The sequence below is a fragment of the Pogonomyrmex barbatus genome, unplaced genomic scaffold (assembly GCF_055798465.1).
Source record: "Pogonomyrmex barbatus isolate J1 unplaced genomic scaffold, ASM5579846v1 scaffold1, whole genome shotgun sequence".
Lineage (NCBI taxonomy): Eukaryota > Metazoa > Arthropoda > Insecta > Hymenoptera > Formicidae > Pogonomyrmex > Pogonomyrmex barbatus.
Window position 1 is genome coordinate 25,280,595 of NW_028297098.1, and position 27,537 is coordinate 25,308,131.

Genomic DNA, 27,537 nt, shown 5'->3' on the forward strand with positions numbered 1-27,537 from the left:
TATTTTTAGAGAGGATATTGTCTCGCTATCGTTTTAACAAATATTTTTCCACGTTTCAATAGTTCCCTCAATTTTCGTCTTCGCGGCAGGAACGTTTCGATACATGTGTATAATTTTAACGAGAAGACGATAAAATATGAAGTGGCAGAAATTCGTGAGCGTGAAATACTCGCGAATAATTATTATTCGAATGTATGCTAATTAATCTCGGCACGTGACGCGTTAAATGTTGCGTCCAACATCGACGACCCAGTGCTCCGTTTCGTACTAAATTTATCGCCTTCCTAAGAAATATTTAACTGATTGTTCCATCCTGCAAAAATGTCATATTTCCGTCGTATATTTTCCGCCGGATGTCATTTAATCAATACGGCTTTGTCATCAAATCGAACATACTGAACATATTTTATTTTTTTTCTAAATAACAATTTTTTTCATACAGTTAAATGAAATACATGAAATATAATTCGTATTCTGGCAAGATAATATTCTCGTGGATCACTCCACGAAGATCTGGGAAATCATATTCGCGATCAAGATAGACAGGAATGTGAAAATTCCGCGACTTGTAAATCCGATTATCATCACAATCGCCTTCCTCGCCTCGTATCGGAACGACCGTTCGCGCAGTTCGGAAAGAAAGAAAAGAAAAGAAAAAAAAAAACAGGTATCCGACAAGTCCCATGCAACATGTTGGGCGAACCGTAACCACGAGGTATCTGACTTCGTCATGTCTCTGTTGAATATCTGCTCTTCCTGTTACATCGCCACGATGCAAGCAGACTCATTTGTCACTGTTAATAAGCTCGGGGGAAGCAGAATGAACAGAATTTCGTTCGTCGCGTTTAATCGCGAATTTCAATGGAGTCGGCAGTTTCGCGAAGGCGGCGCGCGATATCGATTTTAAATCCGTCTACACGGCAGTCTCAGGCGAATCTTATTCCTGCTTCCGCAGTGTGAATATGAATGTATGTAGCAAAGTCGGCGGAGTCTCTCGCGCAAAGTACACGGAAGTACGTCGGCAACTTCTCTCTGCGTACATCCCCAAAGGGAGCCACCCGCTAATGCATCTCGAGTCTCGTCCCGGGCCGCGCCGTGTGTGTGTAACTTTAGCGCTATTTCATACTTTGCGATTATGAAACACAACGCTGTCTTGCGAACATCTGCGTGATCTCTCTACTACTCGAACAATCTATCTTTCATCTAAACCCTAGATTCCAGTACAGTCTCTACGCTTCTTCGTGGAATCGTGTGAGTCGTGGAGAAAACTGATGTCCGGCCGTGGCAAAGCGAGACGATTGATTTTCCACTTTCGCGAAAACGTAAAAGAAAAGAAAAAAAGAAATTCGCCATTTAAATGAGAATTTTAAATGAGAAAGATCGAAGATTGTTGCAGATACTTACTTGCAATAATTTTTATAAGAATATGCGTCATTAGTGTCTTTTTATTAATTATAAATGTGAGGTAAATTGATAACGAATTCGATGATAACAATGGGAATCTTTATAAATCCACTTTCGCTATTAATTTGTTCTATTCCGCCTCGGAAAGGCGTGCCGTGAACTAAATTCGCCTCGTTCTGTCACGTCGTCGCGTGTAACTCGTGGTTTCGGTGCACGTGGACGGCCAGCATGCACTACGATTAAAGCTTCATTCTCACATATAGCGAAACTGACATGCCTGGTTAAGGGGTATCTATAATAAACGAGGAGGGTGGAGTACGATATATGACGATATATGATATGCGTATCGTTGGTTGTGTGACGAATATAAATAAAATAGATATATGTATATTTATATATGTATGTATACACACACACACATATATATATATATATATATATATATATATATATACATACAGTATATATAATAATTTGCACGTTGACGATAATTACACGACAATCTCGCCTGGTTTTTCTTGGTTAAAAGCGTTATATTGTTAATAATAGCGTTACCGTGCTCGAGGGTGTGTCGTAAAAGGACAGACAAAGAGAGATAGAGAGACAGAGAGAGAGAGAGAGAGAGAGAGAGACAGAGAGAGAGAGAGAGAGAGAGAGAGAGAGGGGAAGGGGCAGGGGACGGAAGGGAGAGAAGAGAGATATCAACAGCAACGAGACACATGTGCATATGTCCGTAGGATAATCCGTCATCGTTTCCACGTTCTTCCGGCCGTCAGAATCGCGCGCGATACCACGATAATTAATGATCGACGGCACGATGATCGATACGCCGCGCGGATAATCGGATAACACCCGTTCCACGCAGAGGCAGAGATATAATTTCGCGGCGGAAGGACCCTTTCGGAAAGGAAGTTTCCTTCGTTGGAACGTGTCCGCGTAATATCGTTCGTCGCGTTATTGCATTAGAAACTTCGCAACGTGTTCTGAGTAGCTTCCGATACTGTAAAATGTACCTTGCTGCTGATACGTTCCCTCGCACGGTTTGGGGTGAAGTTAAAAATAAAGTGAGACGAGAGAAGGCTCGCGGAGCAGGCTTAGGCAAACTTTATGAATGTGTTAATCTTTTCCAAATGATAAGGCAAATGTAAAAAAGGTAGTGTTGTAAAATATGCTACGTGTTTTTTTTTTTTTTTTTTTTTTTTTGCTAAAGATTCGTAAAAAAATTGAAGATTGGGAATCACGATATTGTAAAATGCCGTGAAAAATTTCCACGGTGAACAGACAAAGGAAATTAATTTTCTATCATTATTTTTAATTATATTCTCTTTTTTATTTCTTTTAACAAATAATAATAACTCTGATTTTAAATTGAAATAATTTACGATATATATGACAATATTAATATTATTTCAGATAAAATTATTCAAAAAGTGACCAGATACAATTCAATATTATTTTGTGGTAAAAAATGAGACTTATTTGAGAAAAAAAAACATTTAATATTTTTTATAATTAATTAAGATTTTGCGTTACTAGGTGACGACTATCTCGCACTATTTTCCATCACTTTCCGTATTTCGTTAAAGAAAATTCGGTCGACGAAGGTGTTCTGCCGGAAATTTGCCGTCAGGCGACGGAAGTGAACGTGAGTGCATGGGAAGGAAGATAGACAGAAGATAGGGAGGAAAGAGAAGACAGAGAGAAAGAGAGAGAGAGAGAGAGAGAGAGAGAGAGAGAGAGAGAGAGAGAGAGAGAGAGAGAGAGAGAGACAGAGAGACAGAGTGTGGTAACGCAATCTCGTTCTCTTAGTAAGCTTTCTAAGTGGATGGCTGGATGTCTCTTTACCTTAAACAGCTGTACCCCGATAACAGCGAACATGAACTGTAGGAGATAGGTGACCAACATAATGTTGCCGATCGTTTTAATGGCGACAATCACACACTTCACTACGTACTTTTTCACGTAGCGTTTTCGGTTGCGGACGAGCAGGGCGAGCGAGCACAGCGGGGAACACGTGGGGTGGTGAGAGAGTGAGAGAGAACAAAAAAAAATAGAGTAGCATTAATTTAGGGTGGCCGGGTATCGTCACTCCAAGGGGCTGAGGGGGGGGGGGTTGATCGGGTGGGCGGGGCGGGCGGGTAGACAGTTAGGGATCTGTGGGGCCATTTGGGTGATGGAAGTTCTCGCCACGATTTCGATTTCTACTCTCGTTTCTATTGCACTTAATCGTCTCGTTCGCGCTTTCAGTCGCTCGTTTAGCGTTCAGCCTCGCTAGCTCGATTATACTCTCTTGTGCGATGCCTGTGTTTTTTTTTATTCTACAAATTGCTTACGCGCGGCGATACACGACTGATCAATCACTTTGGAAGCTGCGCAGCGTTTCTCTGCTGCCTCTCGATTCTTCTCTTCTCTTCGGAGATCTTCGATCTCTCGTTCTTTTATCTCTTCGGTTCTGTTTTTTTTTTATTCTTTTTTTTTTCTCATCGTGAACTAAGCCCTCGCCATCCATCCAACCCATCAGTGCTAGATGTTTTTTCTCGGCAATGCACCTATGGGATTTTTTTGAGCGGGAAACCTCGATGTTTCCTCGAAAGTTGATTTTACGCATAATCAAACCGAGTATGCTTGGTAAATCGGCTACGTTCGTGGATCATGCGGGAGATCGCTCGTTCAAACTGCTTCTTGATGAAACTTGCATTTGTCGCTAGTAAACAGTTTTCATTTCAAATACATATCATAGACCTCGAAAATTGAAAGTTAAAGTTGAAGCAATCTAAATGAAATTCTACGAGGAAACCAATTCAATAATGTCATAAAATTATATTTACATTTTTAACAATTCCATACAAAAAAAAAATCTATGCTCTAAATTCTGCAAAATGTATTCTGCGGTGCGAAACACATCATCTTGCCATAAATACAATTGTCAAGTATTCTTTCTCTCGTTCGAGTTTAAACGTCGTCGTATATTTTTATACGGAAGTCCGACATGAATAGGAATATGCTATTCTTAATTTTCGAGGGTGAGATCCCGATCTCTTCGTGACGAAGACCGCGTTTTGGCATGTGAGACTCTTTGCGAAGATTCTTACTATATCGTAAAAGTTTCATCCCGGACTCGCCCAGATATCAGGTGCCCGCAACATTTATATCTTTTCTCACGCCTGCACATTGTAATCGTAGCGCGCACCCTCTTTGGGCGACGCATTGTCACCCTCTCTCGTAGAATGAGAACTCGAAACCAGGCATTCGCGAATTAACTCGCGGGGCTAGCTTGCTCTTAGCTACTTCTGTGACACCCAATACTGCGTCGCATACTTGTGTGTGTAACATGTGTGTGTGTGCGTGTGTGGGAGCATGTGATGGTAGGGCGATCGATACACATGAAACTACGAGCGATATATATATATATATATATGTATATATATATATATATATATATATATATAGAGAGAGAAATATATGTATATATATATATATATAGTATATGTATATAGATATAGATAGATAAAGAGAGATAGAGATAGATAGATATATAGATAGATAGATAGATAGATATAATGTCGGGCTGAACGACTTATCTCCGCTTAAGATTAATATATATATATATAGTCAGAACAAGCTAAAAAATATACAGAGATATTCTAGAATGTCAACTATTCTACCATCTTCTATGTGTTACTTTATGTTTTCCTTTATCGTTATACTAGTAAGCGCCGAATTCCACATTCCGATATCCTCGATCAGCTTCGCGAATATTATCTTTGTGCGTGTGTCTGTCGTTCGTGTTTGTTGACGAAAGATCGTATCCTTTATCGAGAACTTTAATATCTCTTGCGAAGCATCGCGATGCTCTTGTTCGCGAGCGTTTTAAAAAGCTCCGTAGTCTCTGTACTTGGAAAATTAATAGCTATTTGAGGAACTTCACAAGGAAGAAGCGAGCAAGTTCGATAAAGGATTTACCGTGATTGCAGAACGATCGTCGCAGAAGTTTTGCGGTGGATACGTAAATAAAATTGAATGCAATTAAATTCGATTTGCAACGCCGGATTTAGCCTGACCGACATTGATTCGCCTAGCCGCTTCCATCGAGCTCGCAAATAAGCAAGTTTACTCTATCCGACTTCACTCGAATTTCCTAGTTCCATCGATCTCGAGTGTCCCGTCAAATAAATATTTATTAAATATTGAGTTTGAAAATCTTAATTTCATTTTTGATTTTGCACAAATTTGCCCTTAATAATCATCATCAATTTTAAAATATAATAGTCCGCAAAACCATTTTGTATTCCTTTTTTTTTTTTTTTTTTCATCGTTTTAATAGCGGAATGCCTTGTGACAGCAATCGTAGCGTTTCACATTGAAAGTGAAATGAAATCGGACAATCGGGATCGACGATCTCCAAGTCTATGAAAACGGACGGAAAAGGAAATTGCCGTGGTGCTTCCTTTTGCAGCAATTATGGGTCTGTGCGCGCTTGTAGGGACCGCTTTTCGTGATCTTTTCCCCTTTCGATTGTCCGGCGGCGAAAGTCCCGCGACGAGTGGAGAACTTACGAGAAAACAGTGCCCTTTTTTCCTCTTCTCCTCCACCTTTCTCTCTCATGTTAATGCAGCGGCACACATCACTGCAATGCTTAACCGGCACAAGCATGCAAATCTCAAACATCCTCTACTACCAGTCTTAAAATCACGAAGTCTGCGTGAGTCTTTTTTTTTTTTTTTTTTAATTTCTTTTTTGGTAGGTGAGTAGATGTGTGCGTGTAAAAATATAAAAATCAAAGGAATTAGTATACTCTTGGAGGACTGCTTGTATATCTCGTGTAAATGCGAGTATATGTGTATGTATATATGTGTGCGTTTATATATGTAGGGAAGGCCGGCACCGCTCGGCAACGTTGAAAAATTGCCTTGAATAAAAGCAGCTATATATTTTTATAAGCAGATTCTTCAGTTTATATTATATAGTATATACAAGATCTAAACGCTAGATACTAACGTCATTAGAATCATTTTGCATATTTTTCTAAGCATGTACGAAACGTACATCTCAAAAAAAGATGAAAATGTTTCAAATATACCGAGACAGCATATATTCCTCGATTTTCTGTTAATTTAATTTCATAATTTCAATTTTCAGAGTACCGATCTGCCCCTTAAATCTATAGTGCATCAAAAAATATTCACATTCTCATACAAAATCATATAAGCAATTAAATTTCTTATTTATTTAAAATAATTCTTATAAGTAAACATTACGAGTGCGATCAAATTCTCAAATTAACAACTATAAAGAGTAATTAATTTTCAGACTTGTTTTTATTTCTGTAAAAAAAGTTAACTTGCAAATATTTTATGGTAGGTTATTTGAGACATTTATCACTTTGAAACTTATTTCATTCATATCGCCAAATCTTTGTTCTTCAACTTTTTTCCAAAAAGAAATCACATGAGATGACGATCAGATCGCACGATTCTTTTTCTTTTTTATAATTGTTAATTTAACCCAAATGTTTAACTTTACATAAAAATTTCCGGGAGTAAAGGTCGAGTATTTTTCATGCACTATAAATATGTGTGATGTGAGAAAATTGACATGTGAATTTCTGTGCATGATTGTTTCGTGTCGTCTCAGCAGCGATGTAATCTATCAAGTCTTCGAGCAGCAAAAGTCTCATGATGGCAAAAGGGAGAAAGAGAGAGAAAGAGAGATCTATAATATATAATATAGGAGGTATATCGTAGGTGTCCAGTTGATGGGAGTAAAAAACGAAGAAACGAAAGCCAATGCCGAAAGAGCAAAGGCATGTTAGGTTTTGCGTAAAGCCGCTTTTCCTTTCTCTTTTTTTTTTTTGTTTACACTCGACGATCCTCTGATCTACTTTTGAGTTACTGTCTCATCTCCCCCCCCCCAGTCACTCGTTCACTATATATGCATTTGTATATTAAATTACATCGGCGTGGCACGAGATTTATCATAACGAGACAAATGGAGTAATTCAGATAAATAACAATTGGATAAACGCGGTCTGTCATCGATAACATAATTATCACAGAACAAATATATAGTTTATAATCAATGGAAAAATATGAAAACAGTAGTTATCAATTTTTATTTTCATTAAAAAAATCATCATCTTGCTTATTTTGCTCAAAAATTTTAATTGCTTCATTTGATCTTTTATTTTGATCTTTATGTATATCAAATTTTTGCTTTTCGCAATTATTCGCTGCATGTAAACTATTTCTTATTGCTACAATTATTTTTGCTTTGCATATAATTATTTTTTTAAAATACAGAATAATTTCTCACAAATTGCGTTTATTAAAATATTCTAAACAAGATGCAGAAGTTCTGAATGCAATAGAAATAATCGAAATTAAACTGAAGCGATAAAGAAACATATACATAAAAAAGTTTTGTAATTAAAAATTGTATCAATAACAAAACTGTCCCTTTAATTCTAAATAAAATCATATATTCTCATATATATTGAAAAAAGTGTTATGAAGTGCTGCGATATTTCTCGGATCGTTTTCATTTTTGTGGATAACAGTTCCGCGAAAAGGATATTTGTTTTTCTTTTTATTTATTTATTTTTTGTTCTTTACAGATTCAATTTTAATGCAATTTCTGAAAACTTGTTCGAAACAACATGTGTGTTGAAATAATTTTATCACAATTTCAAATTATAGAATCGTGCATAACCAAGGAAACACTAGATTACATTTCACATAAATATCGGTGAAAACTATTATTCCAAATTTGTTTTCATATCAAGCCAAGGAAGAGAGAGAGAGAGAGAGAGAGAGAGAGAGAGAGAGAGAGAGAGAGAGAGACAGAGACACACACGTTATTTCTACTATATTTAAACATAAATGCAGCACCATAACGTGTAAATAATCTGACTGACTCGACAAAGTCTGTCGGATAAATTTTAAATGAAACTCGCGCGTTCGTCCAAAGTTTTAAGGCACTTAGCCTTGGGCTAAGTACTTGATGCAGCAAAATAAAATTCAATGAAAGTAATTAGGCATTCAAAATTACGATAATCTACATCGCATTTTATTGTAAATTTTATCGTATACTCTTATAGCGTGACACACTTTCCATTAATAAAGAAAAAAAAAAAAATAATAATTTTCTCTCCTCTATTAAATTTTCTAATTTTAAATAGACGTCGATTTAGATTTTTATAAACATATTATCTAAAGGAATAACGTAATGGCAAAATAAACGATTCGATATCGGCGTCGAATCGAGTCGAACGAGCTACGTCGATGTAAAATCGATTTATCGGATAACAAAGGCAAACGGTCAAAGCTGACTTCCGGTAAACCGGGAGCTTCGACACAAAAGATCTTATGTACAGTGGGAATAAAGAAAACACAATCGTGGTCTTAGTGAGGGGTTTCGGGGAGACAAGGAGTCTAATTATGAGTAAAGTTACACGCAAAAGACAGCTTGTTTCACAGGGGAGGTACCCAGAGGTGCATCTGTCAGAGAAAACAACATTCGCTTTGCACTCGCGCCCCTCGACGATTATTTTCCACGTGTCATTCCTGCGCGCGCGCGCCCGCGCGCGCACACACACGCATCGATCGTTATCGATGTGTCGGAGATATAGATGTTCTCTTAATTGGACGATGCGTTCGTTAATTCCGCAGCTTTGCGCGGAGCGTCACTTCATTCACGCGAACCAGCGATCCATAACGATATTGCTGTAGCAACGAAATAGGTTCTCTACGAAAAGCTTTCTGTGACAATCATCATGAGATGAAACTTACGCAAAATATACACACACACACACACACACGTGTGTCAGGTGCGGAAAACGGTGATAAAAATCGTAAAAATCACGTGCGCGTGTTAAAAAAATCTGCAAAACCCAAGGAGCGGTGCAGGGGATTCATGGGAAACACATAATTATCGATGATGAGAAGATTTAGTTCTAATTATTAAGCGGAAGCTTGAACGCGCGTGTCATCAGTCTTCGATGTCCACTCGGGAAACAGTCTTGGAAAATCTTTTCCAGTCACGTGTCTTTCTCAGCGGAATTACTCCGACAAAAAAATTCATGCGAATTTGTAACAGCTTGTAAAATTAATCGCGCGGTCCGTGAGATGTAACCGCGCGTCTTTTGCAACAAGGGCGGAAATAATCGTCGAAGAAACTGCCGAGCAAAGGCGTACCAAGAGTACTAGGCAGTAGTCGCAGTAGTAGTGATGAATTTGGTGATGGTGAATTAAATTTATGGCTTGGCTGCATTTGAAAAATGTGTGGATAAACGAATGAACAAATACCGAAGTCGGATCTTGAAAAAGAGAAAGAGAAAGAGAGAGAGAGAGAGAGAGAGAGAGAGAGAGAGAGAGAGAGACAGAAAGACAGGGGTGGATTAAGGCTGAGATTTTTAAGAGGGTTTCTGAGGGGGTGTTTGTAGGGTATCGACTGGTAATATTATGCCACTCTAGTATATACTATATAAGAGGCTCGGAGGAGAGTTTTTCTCGGGGCCGTGTCAGTATCAGGGCCCGATAATCCTACCTTGAAGAGCTGTACGCCAATGACGGCGAACACGAACTGCAGGAGGCTGGTGACGAGGACTATGTTTCCGATAGTCTTTACCGCTACGATGACGCACTGTACTACGTGCTGGGTTCACAATATTAATTACAATATATACTCGCCCTTTGTGATAGAGAGATGGAAATTACAAGTGTCGCGCCGCGCCTATTTTCATATCTCGTCATCTCTAATACTGTACATTGTCGCCGTCAAATTCGATTCGTTCTCTTCGTTAGAGATCGAACGAAATATGAACTCAAGATTTTAAACAATAACACATAAGTTTGCATACTCGAGATAAATTTCTTTATTAAATCTATGAAGTACGTCTTTTGATATCTTTTCGCAACGTAGAAATTTATGGAGGTATTGTCGCATTAATTTCGTATATATCGGTCCGGGAAATAAATTAAATAAATAATATTTCATCGATTTTTTTTTTTTTAGTAAATAAATTCTCGCTTCATAGGTCGACTCTCGCGTAACAAGAATTCTCGGGATGAAAATATCTCGCTTCGTCGTTAACGCGATTTTTTCGACGTTATCTCGGCGCTCTTCCGCCATTTTTTTTTTGCGATCAACGTCGAACTAACGGGAACGACTCTTTAATCTAGCTAGCTGTGGACATTACGGTACATTATGCCTCTGTGGCGTTATTGTTACGAACTACGGTAGGGCGTATGCTGTGAATTGGGCCAGTTTTAGCGGACTCTTAGAGATAACTGAGACAAAGATGAAAGAGATATACCTTTAATCCCTTGGCGCGATTGATGGCACGCAGCGGCCTCAGTACGCGAAGCACTCGAAGCACTTTGATGAAAGAGAATGCGCCGCTGCTATATACAATAAACAACAACGCAGTCAGATATGATAAAAAAAAAAATTATACCTCTAGAGCGAGGCTCTTTGTCTTTTGGACACTTAAACTCTTTTTAACAAAATTCTGCTTCTCTAACAACATTCATCTTTCGTTCTTTTTATACAAATGTCATGAAAAGTAGCATGATTATAATTGATCGTAAAGTTGTAAATCTTAATACTTGATTATAATTATACATTATATAATTATTATATACTACCATAAGATAAAATGAATATTATACCTGACTGTCATGGAAATGAGAGAGGAGCAAACGACGAGAAGATCGAGCAGATTAAAAGCCGACCGGCAGAATGCGCCCTCGTGGATAATGAAGCCGTATGAAATCATTTTGAGGCAGATTTCGATTGTGAAGACAATAGTGAAGAAGTAGTCAAAATAGCTCAGCATCTGTAACACAAATCAGTTATTTCACATTATCTATCTTAAAGATTTAGTTAGCTAAGACAATCCCTTGAATTTTAACGCGAACTGAATACCTTATTTCTTTCCGAGGAAGTTGACAGTGGATCCTCGGCGGCCAACATGGCGGAGGAAATCATAATGCAGATCAGTATCACGTTGCCGAAGTAACTGTGATTGCAGAACCAATGGCAGAATACGCGAAACCTGCGAAACGCAGAGTAAGAAGAAATACGATCAAGAGAGGCTGATTGCAAAGCGACATTCGAGAAATATAAAGTTTGATCAAATTATTTTTTATCTCGGCGACCGAGATGAAATATACTTCAAAAGGCTTCTGTACCTATTCGTGTTAGAAAAAATGAAGAATGCCGAACCGGCCGGGATCGGTTCCTTTTTGGTGGCCATGTTGTACTCGGACATTCTTCGTGGTCTAGCTGTCACTGTCTGTCCGTCATCTGGAAAAGAAATCAGTCTTTTTCCTTGTTTTTATAAGTATCGCATTATATCTTATCCGCCTCATAATTCTGTTAATAGGAATTCTGTTTATCGAGATCTTAAGACGATAAAACGAGATCAGTTTTTGTTATTCAATTCCTGAAACATAGAAAAGTCAGACTAACGACCATACCTGGCATTTCCTCTGGCTCAGTTTCTCCTTCCTCCTCGTCTTCTCGCCTCTTTTCTAGCCACTCATCCTCCACTTCCTCCTCCTCTTCGTCGGACTCAACGTTGAGTCGCACTTTGTGCGTATTCATATCTTCACTTTTCTCCGACCTGCGTAATTAGAGATAATTGTTCAACACAAATGCTTTTTTTACAATAAATGTCACTTTACGGACTTGGCCCCGCCAATATAAATTTCTTAAAAATATGTCGGAATATAGAAGAGATAATTAAATTATTTAAACAAAACATCATCATGTATTTCAGGAGAAAGAAAATAAAATTATTTTTTCAAAAATATAATATTTAATAAAAATATTGATTATTTTTAATAACATAATATTGAAATCTAATAATATTGAAAATCTGATATAATAATATTGACTAACCGTCAATATTATTAAGCTTTCAAACGAATTTGGCTTAAAGATAAAAAATAAAAAAAGAGAATGCATAATTTATGTAGTGCATAGCAATAATAAATCACAAACGCTGCATGTTTTTAATCCCTGAACCTTCCGTATCCCCTCGAGCTTTACTTCTATTAAGCTGGAACCCTTACTATCGCAAATCAAATTTGCACTCATCAAAATATTGAGTATTATTTATGTGCTACTTTGTTGTTCTAATTTGAATTTTATTGCTCCAGCCATTTAGCAGAAAATCACATTCAAAATTGGAGGGCCAGCTGAACCCCTTATAACAAAGTGTGTGTGTGTGTGTGTGTGTGTGTGTGTGTGTGTGTGTGTGTGTGTGTGTGTGTGTGTGTGTGTGTGTGTGTGTGTGTGTGTATTGGCGGTGGTAGGGGTTCCAGCTTAACAGAGGTTCAAGCTTTACAGGTAATAATGTTGCATAAGGAATGATGGTAACGTAATAATCTCCAATCTCGTTAATGTAATAACGCATATAGTTACGTTACAACTTCTGTCGCGTTATGACAGAGGCTTACGTTTCGGTATCGAGTGCGGCCTCGTAGTCCTCCATTGTTTCGTTAGGGTCGTGTTCGAGATCTGTGCCGGCACCCTCGTCCTCCCCACCGGTCCCCTCGCCACCATCGTCGCCAGCTTCACCGCTGACTTCGTCCCTTGTCGGTGAACCGCTACGAGACTTATTCTTTTCCGCCTGCATAGAATAGAGAAGGGTGGTTATTTGCCAAGTGATTCGATTTGATCAAAAACAATAGTCGATTGCACAATTAGTAGCAAGATGATAAATCAGCAGTAAATTTCAGGAAATGGAATAATATTTAACGAAATAAAATAATTTATGTATATAAAGCTGTAAAATTAAAAAAATTTTTCTCCTACATGTTTTCTATAAATTCTTAAAGTCCGTAAATTCTTAAAATTCTATTATAATTTATGAATTACATAATTTCGTAATAATAATATCAGGATATTGTCTAATGTATTAAAAATCAGGTCTATATATTTAAACTAATTGATGAAATTTTTAATTTGATGAAATTTTTAATTTGATCTTAATTATGACTTGAAAAATTTATCGAAGGATACAAAATTTAGTTTTGGATTTATGTTAAATAATGTTGATTAAACTATCTTTCTCGGACTAATTACATTCTGTAAGTAGCGCATATTGTTTTCCGACGATTAATATCGTTATTGTGTAAAGCTCTTTCTACATTGTTAATGCATGCATTCGCAAATGTTAACATAAATTAGTACACACACAAATATTTGATTTATTATTATATCGTAGCACATTTGCCAAATTTGCGAGTTAATTACATTTCGTCATTGTAAGGCCAAATTTGTTCATTGTTTACAAGGAAACATTTCATTAATATCACTTTCTACGTTTTGTAAAATCGAAAGACAAACGCGATATTAATATTCGCAGTAAAAAGTTCGATGTAAGCGAGAGAAAGAGGAGAGGGGAGCAATAAACTTTTTTATTAGCATGATCCGATTGTAACTCGAAAGTGCAGCTGCTGTTATGATGAAGCTATAAACATTTTTTACTGCTTATAAAATTGGCTATTGGTAAATAATTTAATTTTGTATATTCAATTTTATACATCAGCCCCATTTTTATCACCAAAAAGGGAAATGTCGAGAGAAATTATATATTTTAACATTATAAACATACAGTCCGGCAGTTTTCGGTCAAGGACCTCTTGATGTCTAATAATTATATATATATATATATATATATAAATTCAAAAAATAATTATTATGATAATTATTATCATGACCAAATAAATCTGTTTTGTATATTTCTACTGTTAAAATTTTGTCGGCCTGTAAATGTTTATATATAAATTATATGTTCCTCTATACAATTGTGATAATTACAAAAAAATATTTGATATATAATAATTAAAAAACTGTTAAATATGTGCGAAAACTGTGCATATTAGATAACGCGTGAGATGTATTTATGAACGGAACGGGCTGTACGTTGAGAAATACACGCTTGAAACGCACGCGACCATAATTTTCGCCATGCAATCAACAGTTTTTCCACAATGTTGTTTGGTCGTTATATACCGGTGTGATTAATCAGCTTTCGAACTTCGCTGTTGCGGTTTTAAACTATCTTACGAATAAAATTGCGTTGCGTAACTTCGTGAATTGCAACGGCTGCACATTCGATGAGGGAAGCCCGGTGTTGCACGTTCAATTCTCGAATATCTCCGTGTAACGTTCGTACTAATTTGTCCACTACAATTCGCTCAGGTCAATTTTATGGCCTTGGGATAAAATTAGAGCTCGAGATTGATGAAGTTGTCGGTCGTTAAAGGTAAATAGGATTCTATATACTTGACTCTGGACATTATTAGGGTGTCTCTCGTTACAAAAGAACTATGTCCCTCTCTCGGCTGAGATTCAATATTATTATATATTATTATCGGGACGATCACTCTCGCGCGGTGGAGTCTTGTCGAAGAGAAAGAAAATCGGAGCGGCCCTCTTTATCGCCCTTTATATCGCGCGAGCGTTAAACGCGCGACGTTCATTTACTCTCACTCGAGGATAAGCGCCGTCCTGTCGACATCGGCCTTCAGCGTTCATTCGAGCGGGCTCGCATTGTCCGCAATACGTATATCGCGATATTCATTTCTCGCAAATGTCTTGCACATAAAGACGCACTTCTCTCGAAAGACCGAATTAGCCTGATCGTCTATGGAAATCCCGCGAGAAACGACTCGCTGACGAGAGAGCTGACGCGATTTTGCAGTAAGGCGATGCGCACTCGAATTCATCGCTTTCCACGGCCTTTGATATCAAGATCCTTCTTACATCGAGAGACAGCGCGATTATGTTTTTTTCATTAATTTAATGGAAGGAGCGGAAAGTATGTCACTGGAATAAAGAAAAAAAAAAAACAAGCTGCTATATAAAGAACATTCCGATACGTTGTTATTACAAATAGCAGCGGGAGTTATTAAACGTACTGTCTCTGAAAAAATATAATTTACATTTTAAGAATATGTTTTTGTCAATGAGAAAATCCTTATCTGTCTCGAAAAATGGAGAAAAAATAATTTTCTTAACATTTTGGCAAGCGAGTAAGGCGAATCTAACGAAGCATTGTATAGATATCAAATTTTTATTATGTCTGGCGCTCACAAAATTATCGGCAATCTACTACATTATGTGTCTATGTACGTTATCGTATGTACGATCAAACTCACCTCTTCCTCGGCCTCCTTTTCGATGGCAGTCAGGGACTCCGCATCAGCGAGATTGTCAACGGCGATAGCCAAGAACACGTTCAAGAGGATATCTGCGTTGCTATCTTCGTCAAGGATCGATTAAAATTTATTAAATCAGACCGAATCGATATATTACACTGAGCGAGTTGACGCTCGCGAGACTTAATGCGAGAGGGGTAGGGAACGGGGGAAGGGTTGTTTCGTCGTCTTTTCGATAAAGGATACAATTGCCGCATATGAAGAGGATAATGAAATAAACGCAGGCGAGAACGCCGATGCTGGCGACGCCGCCGTAAGCTCGAATCCCGACGTACATCACAGCGTTCCAGTCCTCGCCGGTTAATATCTGGGGATGCAGAAGCCGAGCGTGTTTAATTATTTTTAGAGCGAAAAAAATAGGGACGCAGAAATAAAGGGGTGAAGTCAAAGTATCTGTAATAAATCAGAAGGGCGCAATTTCGCGAACGCGATTTTATAGACTCGCGTTCGAGGTCCTCCTCGTCGACGACGATTACGTACCTGAAACACGGTGAGCAAGCTCTGCCAGAAACTGTCAAAATTGTGACGTGTCTTCTCCTCACTGTCACTGAAATTGAACTTTCCACCGAAGACCTATTTAAAGGATAGATATCGAAGAATAAATCGAAGGACGTTCGTTACGTCGTTACGAATGTGCTTCGCGCTAAAATCTACCTGCATGCCCAGAAGAGCGAAGATCACAATGAAAAGGAAAAGCAGGAGCAACAGTGAGGCGATCGATTGTATCGAGTTCAGTAAAGAGGCCACTAAATTCGACAGTGATCTCCAATATCTGCAAGTAAAAGGATAAACACGACTCGCACATTTTTTTATCGCGCATTTCCTCTCGAATATGAAATTTTATTTTGCTGTTTTCTTTTTTTTTTTTTTTTTTTTTTTTTTAAATATTGTGTCCACTGTTACGTGATGAATACTGATGACTCAATCTTGCAAATTACGTCTCGAAGAGATTTGGTTCTCTACTTACTTTGTTACTTTGAATACCCTGAGCAGCCGGACGCAACGGAGTACGGAAACGCCAAGAGGCGGCATCACACGTGAATGTGTAAGTATCATTTCGGTGATCGAGCCGATCACGACGAAGCAATCGAAACGATTGAACAACGAGACAAAATAACCCTGCGAAGTAAAAATTAAAGAGGCCTCAGAATTAAAAGATACTTAAGACAGAGTGTTATGTGGTTATCATGTGTTATCAGGTGTGTTTATGTGTTCTTTTACTCAACTTATATATTACATTTATTCTAATTTTTATATTTACAATGAAAAGATTATGAAGAATCTACAGATTATTTTAAATCACACTTAAAAATAATACAAAAAGTTTAAAATCTGTATCGAAAATTATTTAAATAAATAAGTATAAGTGCGCTTTATAATGAAAATGTAATTAAGAAATAATTTTTTAAAAAAATCTCAATTTTTTTTTATATAAATAGTTTAAATATTCAAAATTATTTATTAAAGTTTCATTGCGAGAGTTAGTTATTCTATAAATAAAAATTAAATTTTTATTAAGGGTACAAATGAACTGAGTGGTGGTACAAATAAAATTAAATTTTTATTTGTAAAATAAACTAAAAAAAACTAATCTCTGTATCGCAATAAAATTTTACATTAATCACCTGGAATACTAAAAATACTCATATATAAAAAAAGTTGAGATTTTTGCCATTACTTCTTAATTATATTTCTATTTTATATTTAAATAATTTTTGATCCAAGTTTTAAACTGCCACAAATTGTTTGTATTTCTTTTAAATGCGGTTTAAAATAATCTATAATTCTTTCATTTTTTCATTGTAAATAAAAATAAATGTAATATATCCTTAACAAAATATTCACATTTATTCTTATCAATAAAAACATATATCATGAACATGAAATTATAAATAATGTGTATGAATATCAATTAATTCAATAATGTCATATCGATGTTTATTGATTTCACCGATATTCCAACACCAAAAGGAATGTGTATATATCGCTCACCTGAAATCCTAAACTGTACATTTTTAACATCATCTCCATGGAGAACAGTACGATGAAAAACATGTTCGTGATCTCTGGTGACAAAAGAAAGAAACACGCGTTACGAAACGCATCGCTAAAGGGACGGATTTATAATTAAAGGCGAACAACAAGTCGGTATTATTTCCGCGGAATAAGGGGGAGACGATATTTACCTTGAAAGCGGTCCAACCAATGCGGCTGATTGTAGTGCTCCGTGGCGAGAACACCGGTATTCAAGAAGACCAGAACTATGATGAGCCAATAGAAGACCTGGGACTTCACAGCCTTTCTGCAGGCTCTTCGCATTCGCCTGTTCACTCTGCGAATATTCCCCCGTTACAATACGTCGCGTAATTCAAACTTCACACTCGCTCGTATACACAAACGCTTCGCGAATCTCCGAATAATCTTGTCAAATAAATGACGCTTTGATCTCTACCATTTCCTTGATACGCGCAACGGTGCTTCGATGAAAGAGCTTTCTGAAGTCTATCATTGAGAACTCGTCGAAATATCCGCGACCATGACCATCGCGAGAGACTATTTGTTTCTTAAAACGGTAGATTTTGAACGATTCTAAGACCGATCGATTTTAAGCGATTTACGAAATCGCGATTACCTCTCCAAGTCCCGTTTCTTCTTCTTCCAAACGGATTCCTGTTGGATTCCTTCCTCGTCACCCTCCAATTGGTCCGTGCTCTCTATTTCGTTTTGCTGCTTAACTATGTGATATTAAACGTTTAAACTCTCAGTCAATTAATTAGATACTTTCAACTAGGGAGGAAAAGTTATATCATCGCGTGAAATTGGATTTGGTGTGAACTTTTCAAATTTAATTTACACACTCCCACATGCGTTTACATAATTGCACGAAATATGTCGCAATTAAACCAAATTCATTTCTTTCACCAAAATTATTATATATATATGTATATGCTTATCTTCATATTTTCTCTTCCTTACACGAAAGAAATAATTTTGTTACAAGATCTAAAAATTTGCCAGACAAGGATTTGAAAATTATTTTTGTTGGGCCATTAAAATTATACGAAGCATTTAAATACAATGAAAATATTGTAAAAATTTTTTATATTCTAATAATTAATTTAAACTCGAACAACTAATTTGATAACGTAGCAAAGTTAGTCTTTCAGATTTATATTTAGCAAAATTACTCTTTCCGTATATAAAAGAAAAGTATCATATAAAATTGTTCCAAACTATCTTCATTGAATACGCTTAGCTTCAGCTCTCTTACTTCTCTCTCTCTCTCTCTCTCTCTCTCTCTCTCTCTCTCTCTCTCTCTCTCTCTCTCTCTCTCTCTCTTTTCGCGCATACATACTTTTTCCATCTTGCATTTTCGGCTCGTCGGTTTCCGGCTCGATGTCCTCGGCCTGCGTTATCCAGTCGAGGTAACCCCTGAGATCGTCCTCAATCTGCTGTTTCTCCCTAAGCTTGTGAAAGTCACCACGCGCCTTCGCCTTCTCTCTCTCCTTGGAAAATTCACTGCACCAAAGCGGGACAAGTGCATGTACAATCGCGTCGCGTCGTGATTAGAGGTACGGCGCGAGAGACGCCGCGTAATTGGAACATTCAAAGGCAATGAAACGGAAATCGAGGCGGGCGTGAAAAGGATCTTCTTTATTTGCCCGCGCCTCTTCGATCTCGCTCGAACGAGGACGAGCGCGGTGTAAATGCGTGTCTATTCGTATCGAGAGACATCCAGCGAAACGCGACGACGTTTGTCCTCTGACGTTCACAGTTTTTTTCCTTTTATGTTATGACATGCAGAATGGTAGCGATCCGCGATGCCACTAAGGATCTAATTATCCTGGGACGCTTCTTGATGAACGACTATTTCGATAAAACTCTTTCTAATTCCAATATGAATTTTGATCGTGATTTTACATGCAATGTTATATTTTCGTTAAATTAAAGATCATTTTTTTGAAGCGCACGATTAAACAGAATTATTTTTGCAACGTTATTATTATGCGATTTTTTTTTTTTTATCAAATCAAGGTATTGAAAAACATACGTTTTTATCTCGATCAAATTCTTTTCGATTTCAATACGAATTTTAATATATAAAATATTGTACTTTGTTAAGTTAAAGATAATTTGAAATGCATCCAAAATTATTTTTGAAACGTGATTTTTTTAATCTTTTTTTAATCGAATCGAGACATTGAAAAACATGTGCTCTCGATCAAATACCTTTTCAATATGAATTTTGATATGTAAAATGTTACATTTCATTATAAGTTAAAAATAATTTGAAATGATTATACAGAATTATTTTTACAGCGTGATTATTATGCAATATTTTTTTTATCAAATTTCAAGGCATTGAGAAATGTGCGCTTCTATCTCGATCAAATTTTTTTCTTTATAAATATAAATTTTGACGTGTAAAATGTTACATCTCGTTAAGTTAAAGATAATTTGACACGCGAAATTCATCAAAATTTGTGACTGCTTTTTGATTACTATGCGATATTTTTCTATCAAATCCCGAGACATTGAGAAACATACGCTCCGCTGTTTCGTGGACGTTTTGACGACTCGAGCAGTGATCTCGAGCAGAGAAATGTATCTCAAACGTGCATTTTGCGATGCTTCTGATAATGAGAGTGCTTGTGCGCGCGGCGTTCAGCGGCGGATAAAACGTAAAAAGGGAAGGAAGTTAAATCGCGCTTGTCATCGATACCGTTTTCACGCCTCGATTGACCATGTATCCTTTACCGATACGCAATGGAGTGTGTGCGTGTGTATATGTGTATCAACCTAAGAAAGAGATATTTTTATCTCGTCTCTCCCTCTCTCTCTCTCCTATTATCGAGGATTGCAGAACTCCGTCAGGATAGATGTCATAAGCCGCTTCATCGGATTAGAGCGATCCTTCAAGGATCGCTCTAGGGATCGCGGAAATTCAAAAGCTTGTTATCCTGTATCGGTAAATGTCGCGTTTATCTATATGGACAAAGTTTGTGATTTTCAACTTATTATTCACAATATTTTGCGAGACTTAACTTAATCAAGTACGAATCGCGAGCTACAAATTTCGTTCTATCTTTTTTTCCACGACGAAAGCCGTCCGTAGAAGAGAATGTTTCTCTCGACACTTACCCGGACAACACACCGAGAATTAGATTCATCACGAAGAAAGCCCCAAGGATGACCATCGAAATGAAGTATATCCACTGCCACGAACTTCCCATCGCATCCTCGATCTAGATAAAACGCAATTACAAAGAGACTTAGCTTCCCGAAGAATTCTTATTTCTTCGCGTCTTATTTAAAGTTAGCGTGTGTCTTTGCAAAAAAAGAAAAAAAGATAGAATAACCGGGTAAAGAAAAATAAAATAAAATTGGCGACGTGCGCAACGAACAGAAGTGAATAGCGTGACGCTATCGGAAGGTGCTTCTTTTCGTTCGGAATTTGATGATTGTTGCGTGAACATTTACGCGCGCAGTGACTTTACGTTATAAAGCACATCCGTCCAGCCCTCGAGGGTGACGCATTGGAAGACCGTGAGCATGGCCAGTCCGAAGTTGTCGAAATTCGTGATGCCGAAGTTGGGGCCCTCCCAGAACCTATTGCTGCAGTGGAAGTCGGGTCCGACTCGCGAGCACTGGTAGCCCCCTGTGCCACAGGGTACAGGATTGTCCATCATCTCGTCTGCGATATAAAGGGGAATCGAATCTTTTAATCCCTGGCTAGATAATCCCTGGCGACCACGGAGGGATAATAAGGTCGGCACACTCCGCGGTGTTTCAAACTTCTAATTAGTTCGCTCGAGCCGGTCGAGCGAACGGCTTTGACGTGTATCGTAATATCGCGTTAAAATGTTTGCACATTTTTCTACGTGTACCTGTGTGCAAAGCGGCTGGAGACTAGTATCTTTTCTCACCAGCACGATTTATCGGCCTCTTCCCCGATATTGTACCTACATAGATTGATTAAAGGGGTGCTCTTTTAAATACGCGGCACCATTAAACTCTAAATTACGTTAGGCCAGCGTGGCAGTTCACGTATCTGCATCTCTTATCAAATTAAAATAATAGACATAATTGTTAGCTATTTGGCTTCCCCCGTATTAATGGCGCATAAATAGGACAGAGAGAGAGAGAGAGAGATATTGGTAGAGCGCAGCTAAAATACTGATTAATTAATATAAATTAATTTTAACTTACTAAAGTAATTATTCTAATTGATTATTAATATTATTAACATTGGTGCTTAATCTCTTCGTGCTTTGTCTAAATATATAAAAATGGTATGACGTAATATACACACACAAGTATAACCGAAGTATTAAGTAATTAATGCTGAAATGAATTCTACGTAGCTAAGACAGTCGCTTCTAATTGTCTGATTAAAATCAAACTTGGAAGGTTTCTGCGTGCAGATATAAAAACTAGGACGGATAAGGCTTAGAAAGTTTTAGATTTAGAAAGTTCCGGGTGTAAAAGAGCAAACTTTGATGAGGACATTGCGAATTCTCTTTCTTATTGCTCTCTTTCTCTCTCTCTCTCTCTCTCCCCCCCTCCCTCTCTCTCATCGCCCGGGCTCGACGGCATCCGCACGCTATTTTACGCATTCCTGTGAATCAGCTGTTTGTCGCGCGAGGGGCACGCAAGTCGCGCGCGCGCCTCTCGCGCTAATAATAATTAGACGTTAGTTTCGCGTCCATGTCTCGGTTGAATCATATCTAAAATAGCCGTCCCGGCGAAAAGTGTGTTTCGAGGCTAAGCCTCAGGAGTTCCCCTCGGGGAACTGCTGCCGTCAGATTCTTCTTCTCTCTGGCTCCGACGCATAGTCGATTTTTTTTTTTTTTTTTCAATCGTCAAGAGATGACGCTTAGAAATAACTACTGAATTGCCCAATAATTCAACCTGTCCCGCGACATCTCGCATCGCCGTTCTCATTAACTCTTTACGGCCACCTGATGGCGAGCAAATGCGGATAAATTTCTTGTAATTTCAATTAATATAAAAAGATCTTGAGGTAAATAGATGTTCTCATAATTATTTAAATTATTATAAACGAGTATTATCTTTTAGATGTACAAGAAAGAAACGATCATAGTTTTTCTTAGAAAAGTCACATCATATAAAGTGACAATATTTTTACCCATGTATATGTACTTGTCTGTTATTAAAATGTATATATAAAATCTTTCGAGGATAAATATTTGTTTTAGAAAATAATTATAGCTTAAATTTTAAGAGGAATTTAATAGAACCACGTTAAATGCAATGCACAATTAATTTTTAAAAATACCAAAATTAAATTTCTTTAAAGTTTCAAGAGGTTCAGAAGATAATAAAAATTTAAAAGCATCGATTCGCGATATGTTTGATGGAAGAACGTTGTTGTCAGGCATATCGTCCATAAAATTTTTCTCGGAGAATTCTTGAAACACGCACTTACCAGTTATGTTGTGCCTGCACGTTCTGTGCATCTTTCCGGAAAACAGCTCGAGGCCGATGATGGCGTAAATGATGATGACGAAGAGAACTAATAAAGCAATGTGCAAAAGTGGTACCATCGCCCTCAAAATAGAGTTTAGGACCACTTGAAGACCTAGACAGATGAATTTATCTCTATCAATTATATAATTATTACTAGCATTAATCTTCTAAATAATACATTCGAGCGAAAAAATGACTGTATGATTTTATTAACATTTATATATTTTAATAACCTGATCTTTAATGAATTTTTAATCTCCCTTATCTTGCGTAAATGAAAAAAGTTCAATTACTTTATATCAATGTTTTGAACGGAACATCTTACTTGGAACACCGGAAACCAGCCTGAGAGGACGCAGAACACGAAACGCCCTTAAGGCCTTGACGTCAAAGCCCTCCTTCATGAGTATCGTCAGCACCGTGCTTATCATTCTGCAAGGAGGAACGCAAAAAATGTTTCCATGCAACAGACGAGGATTAATGACTCGACGATAAAATGGAGACCTGATAGTAAAGGCTGCAAAAGTCATTTTCCCGGGACGTAATTTGTCCCTGAAGAAAAGAGCTTTATGTATCAAGGCTAATAGCACTATAAACACCGTGTGGCGGCATTTACGAGAACATTTATGAGAACACGTAAAAAAGGATGGGGAGGAGGAAAAAGAAAAATTTTCCCGTCAGCAAACGAGACTTTCCCGTTAAGAAGGAGAAAATACGGTATCTTTTTGTCTCCGACGCGTGCAAATTTTTCTGTATCGCGCAGACGCAACGTTATCGTAAACGAGCCGAGATGAAGGGTGAATCGTCGACCAGAAGGAAACGATCGAATCCGACGAGACAATTTCCAATATTATCGGCGACCGCCTTTTCCACGTACATTAGACTCCGTGTCATTTGAATAATGGCCCCCCCACGTAATGGTCGATTCGAAGGGGAGGGGGAGGGGAAGGATGGATGTGCCGCATGTTCTCCCTCGTGGGATATTAAGACGGATCGATTCGCCGTGTCGTTAACCGACAACGATGAAATTATCGGACGGCCGAGGAAGCCGAAGTGTACGTGAAACGCCCGTTTCCGAAACAGGTAATTACGCCTGTCGATTCGAGCCCGCCGTGATTCGGGGTGGATTTCGCTGGCGGAAATAAACTCGCGTCGCGGATCATTAACTGGGAAAACAACGAAGGGTTGGCCGATATGCTCTGTTTATCAAACTCCTTGGTGTCTTACACGCGCGTACGTGGGCTTCCCTTTATTCCATAAAAAAATCAATGATCTCGCGTAAATAGGGTACCATTATTATATATAGCATGCCACGGGTAGTATCGTAATAGTAATAATTGCGTAAAGGGGTGCCGGAATCCCTCTTCCCCCCTTCCCCGCGCCGACGTCCAATTGGCTTGTACAATAACGCATGGCAACGAATGTTTTGTAATCGCGTTTAATGATTTTTGATACCCTTCGTCAACGCAGCTTCCGCAATCCTTTTTCTCTCTTCCTCTTTTTTCCACGTCGAGGAGGGGTAATGGCGTTATTTTCATTATTTTCAAGAAGGCAAAGCGTCATTTCGTAAAATTTCCAGCGATAATTAGCGGCGTATAACGGCGTGCGCGTGTTAACAATGTAAATTCCACAGTGTAGAAGCAATCCGCGAAGTACTAATTGGTGGTGGGAGTTGGGGGCGTTCGAAACCATGCGAAAAGGGTCAGGACCTATTGGGGCATTATCGACTTAAGCGGCACTCGTAAAATTTCAATTCCCGATTCCCGCGTTGTACACGGGATTTAATTTACACGCATGAGCCGCGACATTATGCCAGCCGGTTGGAGGTGGAACGCGTGCGCGAGCGCACGGGATTATGTACCGCCGATTTCCCAGCCATTACGTGGCCTTTGCGATAATTCGGGGGCCGCCGACGAGGAAGAAATTTCCGTGTAATATTTCCTTCCTTTCGGCGCCGCCGCCGTCTTCGCTCTCGTTTGCGCGCCGTCAATTTCACTTTATTTACGCTTGGCGAAATACACGGCCGGACCGACTCGGTTCGTAAAAAGCTCGGCGCTTAAATCAATTTTATTCCCGCAGCTTTAGACGCTACTCTCCCGCTCCCGTCGTTTTTTACGCGAAATAAATACGACGCGCGGTGTTTGTCTCGTGCGGCGCGCGAGCTTCACAATTTTCAGTTCGCTTTTTTTTTTTTTTTTTTTTTAATATACTACACGAAAACACGAAAATACAACTAACTTCGCGAAGAACAGTTTCGCTCAGGTGCCCCCGGTACAATCGATATATAATAGAGCGAATGCGAAGGGGCTTTATTATTTATGAGGCTCGCTTTTAACTCCCATAAATATTAAAGGTCCGTTGATAAAAGCCTTCCTACATTATTGTGACAAACAGCGGCGATATTCGTTTTATTCATTTTGTTCTGCGCATCATAATATTCATTTATAATTATAATCAAACGGTATATTAGATTCCGCGGGTGGTGTAACGCGTCTGTCCGTTATGTTCAATGCTGTATCTACGACAAGGAACGTCAAACTCGAGTTGCATCACTTATCGCTCCGCGTCTTGGCGTTCACCAGTGAACGTCACCGACAATATGTGCACTGGGAAGATATCACCAGGTGCAAACTATCCGCTACCGAAGTGTATATGATCGCCACGCATTATCGATTACGTCGGCATTCGGTCCAATTAACTTGAATCGATACAGCTGCTATATCATCAGCTGCTATCTTCGTCAATACTCGCCCACCAGATTCCACTCGAATTCGGGGAAAAATAGTTATTATTAAAACGAGACGTTGTAGGTATTACGGTCCTACAAGGACAGGGTGATTTTCTTCCCATTCATTAGAAAATACAGATGGGAAGATAAATCTGAGGTGGGACTACCGAAGGTGGTTAATATCTCTCCGGAAATACGAGAATAAACATGTAGAAAAAGTTTTACATTACTCGATTTTGTTATAATTTAATGTTAAAATTTATACTATTAATAATTTAATTAAAAAGTCGGGCGGAATTTTTAGCATCTGTTAATCTTTTAATTTTAGAATTTATTAAATAAATTCAAGAGACATATAATTTTCGATCTTTGGAGTCGAAAGCTACCTCTTTCTCCCGTTAATTCAATATTGATTAAATTTTCTCAAAATTAACCAATAAAAGTTTAAACAAATTTAGTTGTAGACCTGTAAACATTGTAGATCTTGTTTGAACCAAAAAAAAAGATTATTTAATTCTGTCGAAAAGGAGACCATATCACGAATCTATTTCGGTTCTGGTGTATTAAAGTCAGCCCCAAAAAAGCCTAATTCCATTTATAGACAGAAAGGGATGCAAACGTGTGTGTAGTGTGTTTCAAGGTTGACGTACTCACCCAATCACGACTATCGTGAAATCCAGCAAGTTCCAGCCGTTGCGGAGGTAAGCTCCTGGATGCGCGACGAAGCCGTAAGCTATGATCTTCATCACGCACTCCACCGTAAAAATCACAAGAAAAACGTACTCTATCTTCTCCTGCAACACCAGAGGAGAAGTCGCCGTGAAAAATATGAAGGGAGGTGCACTGGCGTAGTAGATCGATCGCCACTAAAAGAGCCTTTGAGGGAAGTTAACAAATAGAAAGGCTCTCCTCGCGCTGTCGGCCTCGGCGTCTCGGGGAGGCCACGATTGATAAGCGTCAGGACGATAAGACACTTTCGCAATTTCGACTGTGTCCCCTGCGACACGTTCGCTCGCAGGGACGTCAACGAGGAGGCAATTAAAACGAGCGGCGGAAACAAATGGCGGGCGGGTTGCAATTAGAAACGCACAGGACGACGAGAGGACAATGTTTCGAGCGCACGTACGCGAATGTCTTCGTTAAACATTTAAAGCACGAGTGTCGCGGTTGCAGTTGGATTACGGCGAGTTACGACGTGAACGTGATCGCCATTAACCGCATTGGGGGGGGGGGGGGGTGAAAGGGGTGTCGACGCGCACGGCGCGATATTTCCTTCCGGGGACTCGGATGTAATATTTTTTTTTAATTCACACAGAACGCGGCATTGCGTAACCTGTTGCTCTCTTCTTTTTTTCCCGGAATTTACCCAGGCACAGTTAATTAGACGCTGCACAGCAAGAGAGTTACGCAATTCTTTCCCAAATTTCGAAACTTTGACCAACTCATTACACGAAATTAATTAGCTACAAGAAACGCTACAGCTCCCCGAAACTTTTCTTACTCCACGCGGTTCTTTTGAATAATCGATTAGGAAGGATTAACAAAATTGACAATCGAAAATGAAGTGAAATGAATCGAAAAATGACAATCGAAATGGAAGTGAGAAAGTAGGATTTATTATAATTTTACAGAACGTATAGATTTTACAAAGCGAAGAATATAAAAAAATAAAAAAGTGCACAA

At 38.4% G+C, this 27,537-nt stretch overlaps 1 protein-coding gene across 9 annotated transcripts in view; it reads right to left on the reverse strand.

Annotated features, from left to right (window-relative positions):
• The window catches only part of Ca-alpha1D (Ca[2+]-channel protein alpha[[1]] subunit D), a 66,919-nt gene that overhangs the window by 16,390 nt on the left and 22,992 nt on the right, over window positions 1-27,537 (reverse strand). For 5 of the 9 annotated variants that reach the window (XR_016139763.1, XM_089078987.1, XM_089078986.1 and 2 more), the window contains exons 4-25: window positions 26,509-26,648; window positions 23,452-23,558; window positions 23,086-23,238; window positions 21,134-21,330; window positions 20,778-20,881; window positions 18,991-19,154; window positions 18,268-18,370; window positions 17,822-17,967; window positions 17,628-17,701; window positions 16,603-16,754; window positions 16,290-16,407; window positions 16,116-16,208; window positions 15,822-15,942; window positions 15,576-15,667; window positions 12,867-13,039; window positions 11,883-12,028; window positions 11,595-11,709; window positions 11,329-11,458; window positions 11,073-11,239; window positions 10,718-10,805; window positions 9,949-10,056; window positions 3,250-3,357 (exon numbers count right to left, since the gene is read on the reverse strand). Coding sequence is in view for 8 of the 9 variants with exons in the window: in XM_089078987.1 (XP_088935113.1) it covers window positions 3,250-3,357; window positions 9,949-10,056; window positions 10,718-10,805; window positions 11,073-11,239; window positions 11,329-11,458; window positions 11,595-11,709; window positions 11,883-12,028; window positions 12,867-13,039; window positions 15,576-15,667; window positions 15,822-15,942; window positions 16,116-16,208; window positions 16,290-16,407; window positions 16,603-16,754; window positions 17,628-17,701; window positions 17,822-17,967; window positions 18,268-18,370; window positions 18,991-19,154; window positions 20,778-20,881; window positions 21,134-21,330; window positions 23,086-23,238; window positions 23,452-23,558; window positions 26,509-26,648 (2,799 nt within the window). In the remaining variant the exon portion in view is untranslated. The remainder of the gene's footprint in view (window positions 1-3,249; window positions 3,358-9,948; window positions 10,057-10,717; window positions 10,806-11,072; window positions 11,240-11,328; window positions 11,459-11,594; window positions 11,710-11,882; window positions 12,029-12,866; window positions 13,040-15,575; window positions 15,668-15,821; window positions 15,943-16,115; window positions 16,209-16,289; window positions 16,408-16,602; window positions 16,755-17,627; window positions 17,702-17,821; window positions 17,968-18,267; window positions 18,371-18,990; window positions 19,155-20,777; window positions 20,882-21,133; window positions 21,331-23,085; window positions 23,239-23,451; window positions 23,559-26,508; window positions 26,649-27,537) is intronic. The other 4 variants (XM_089079008.1, XM_089078990.1, XM_089078993.1 and 1 more) reach the window with 3 other exon arrangements.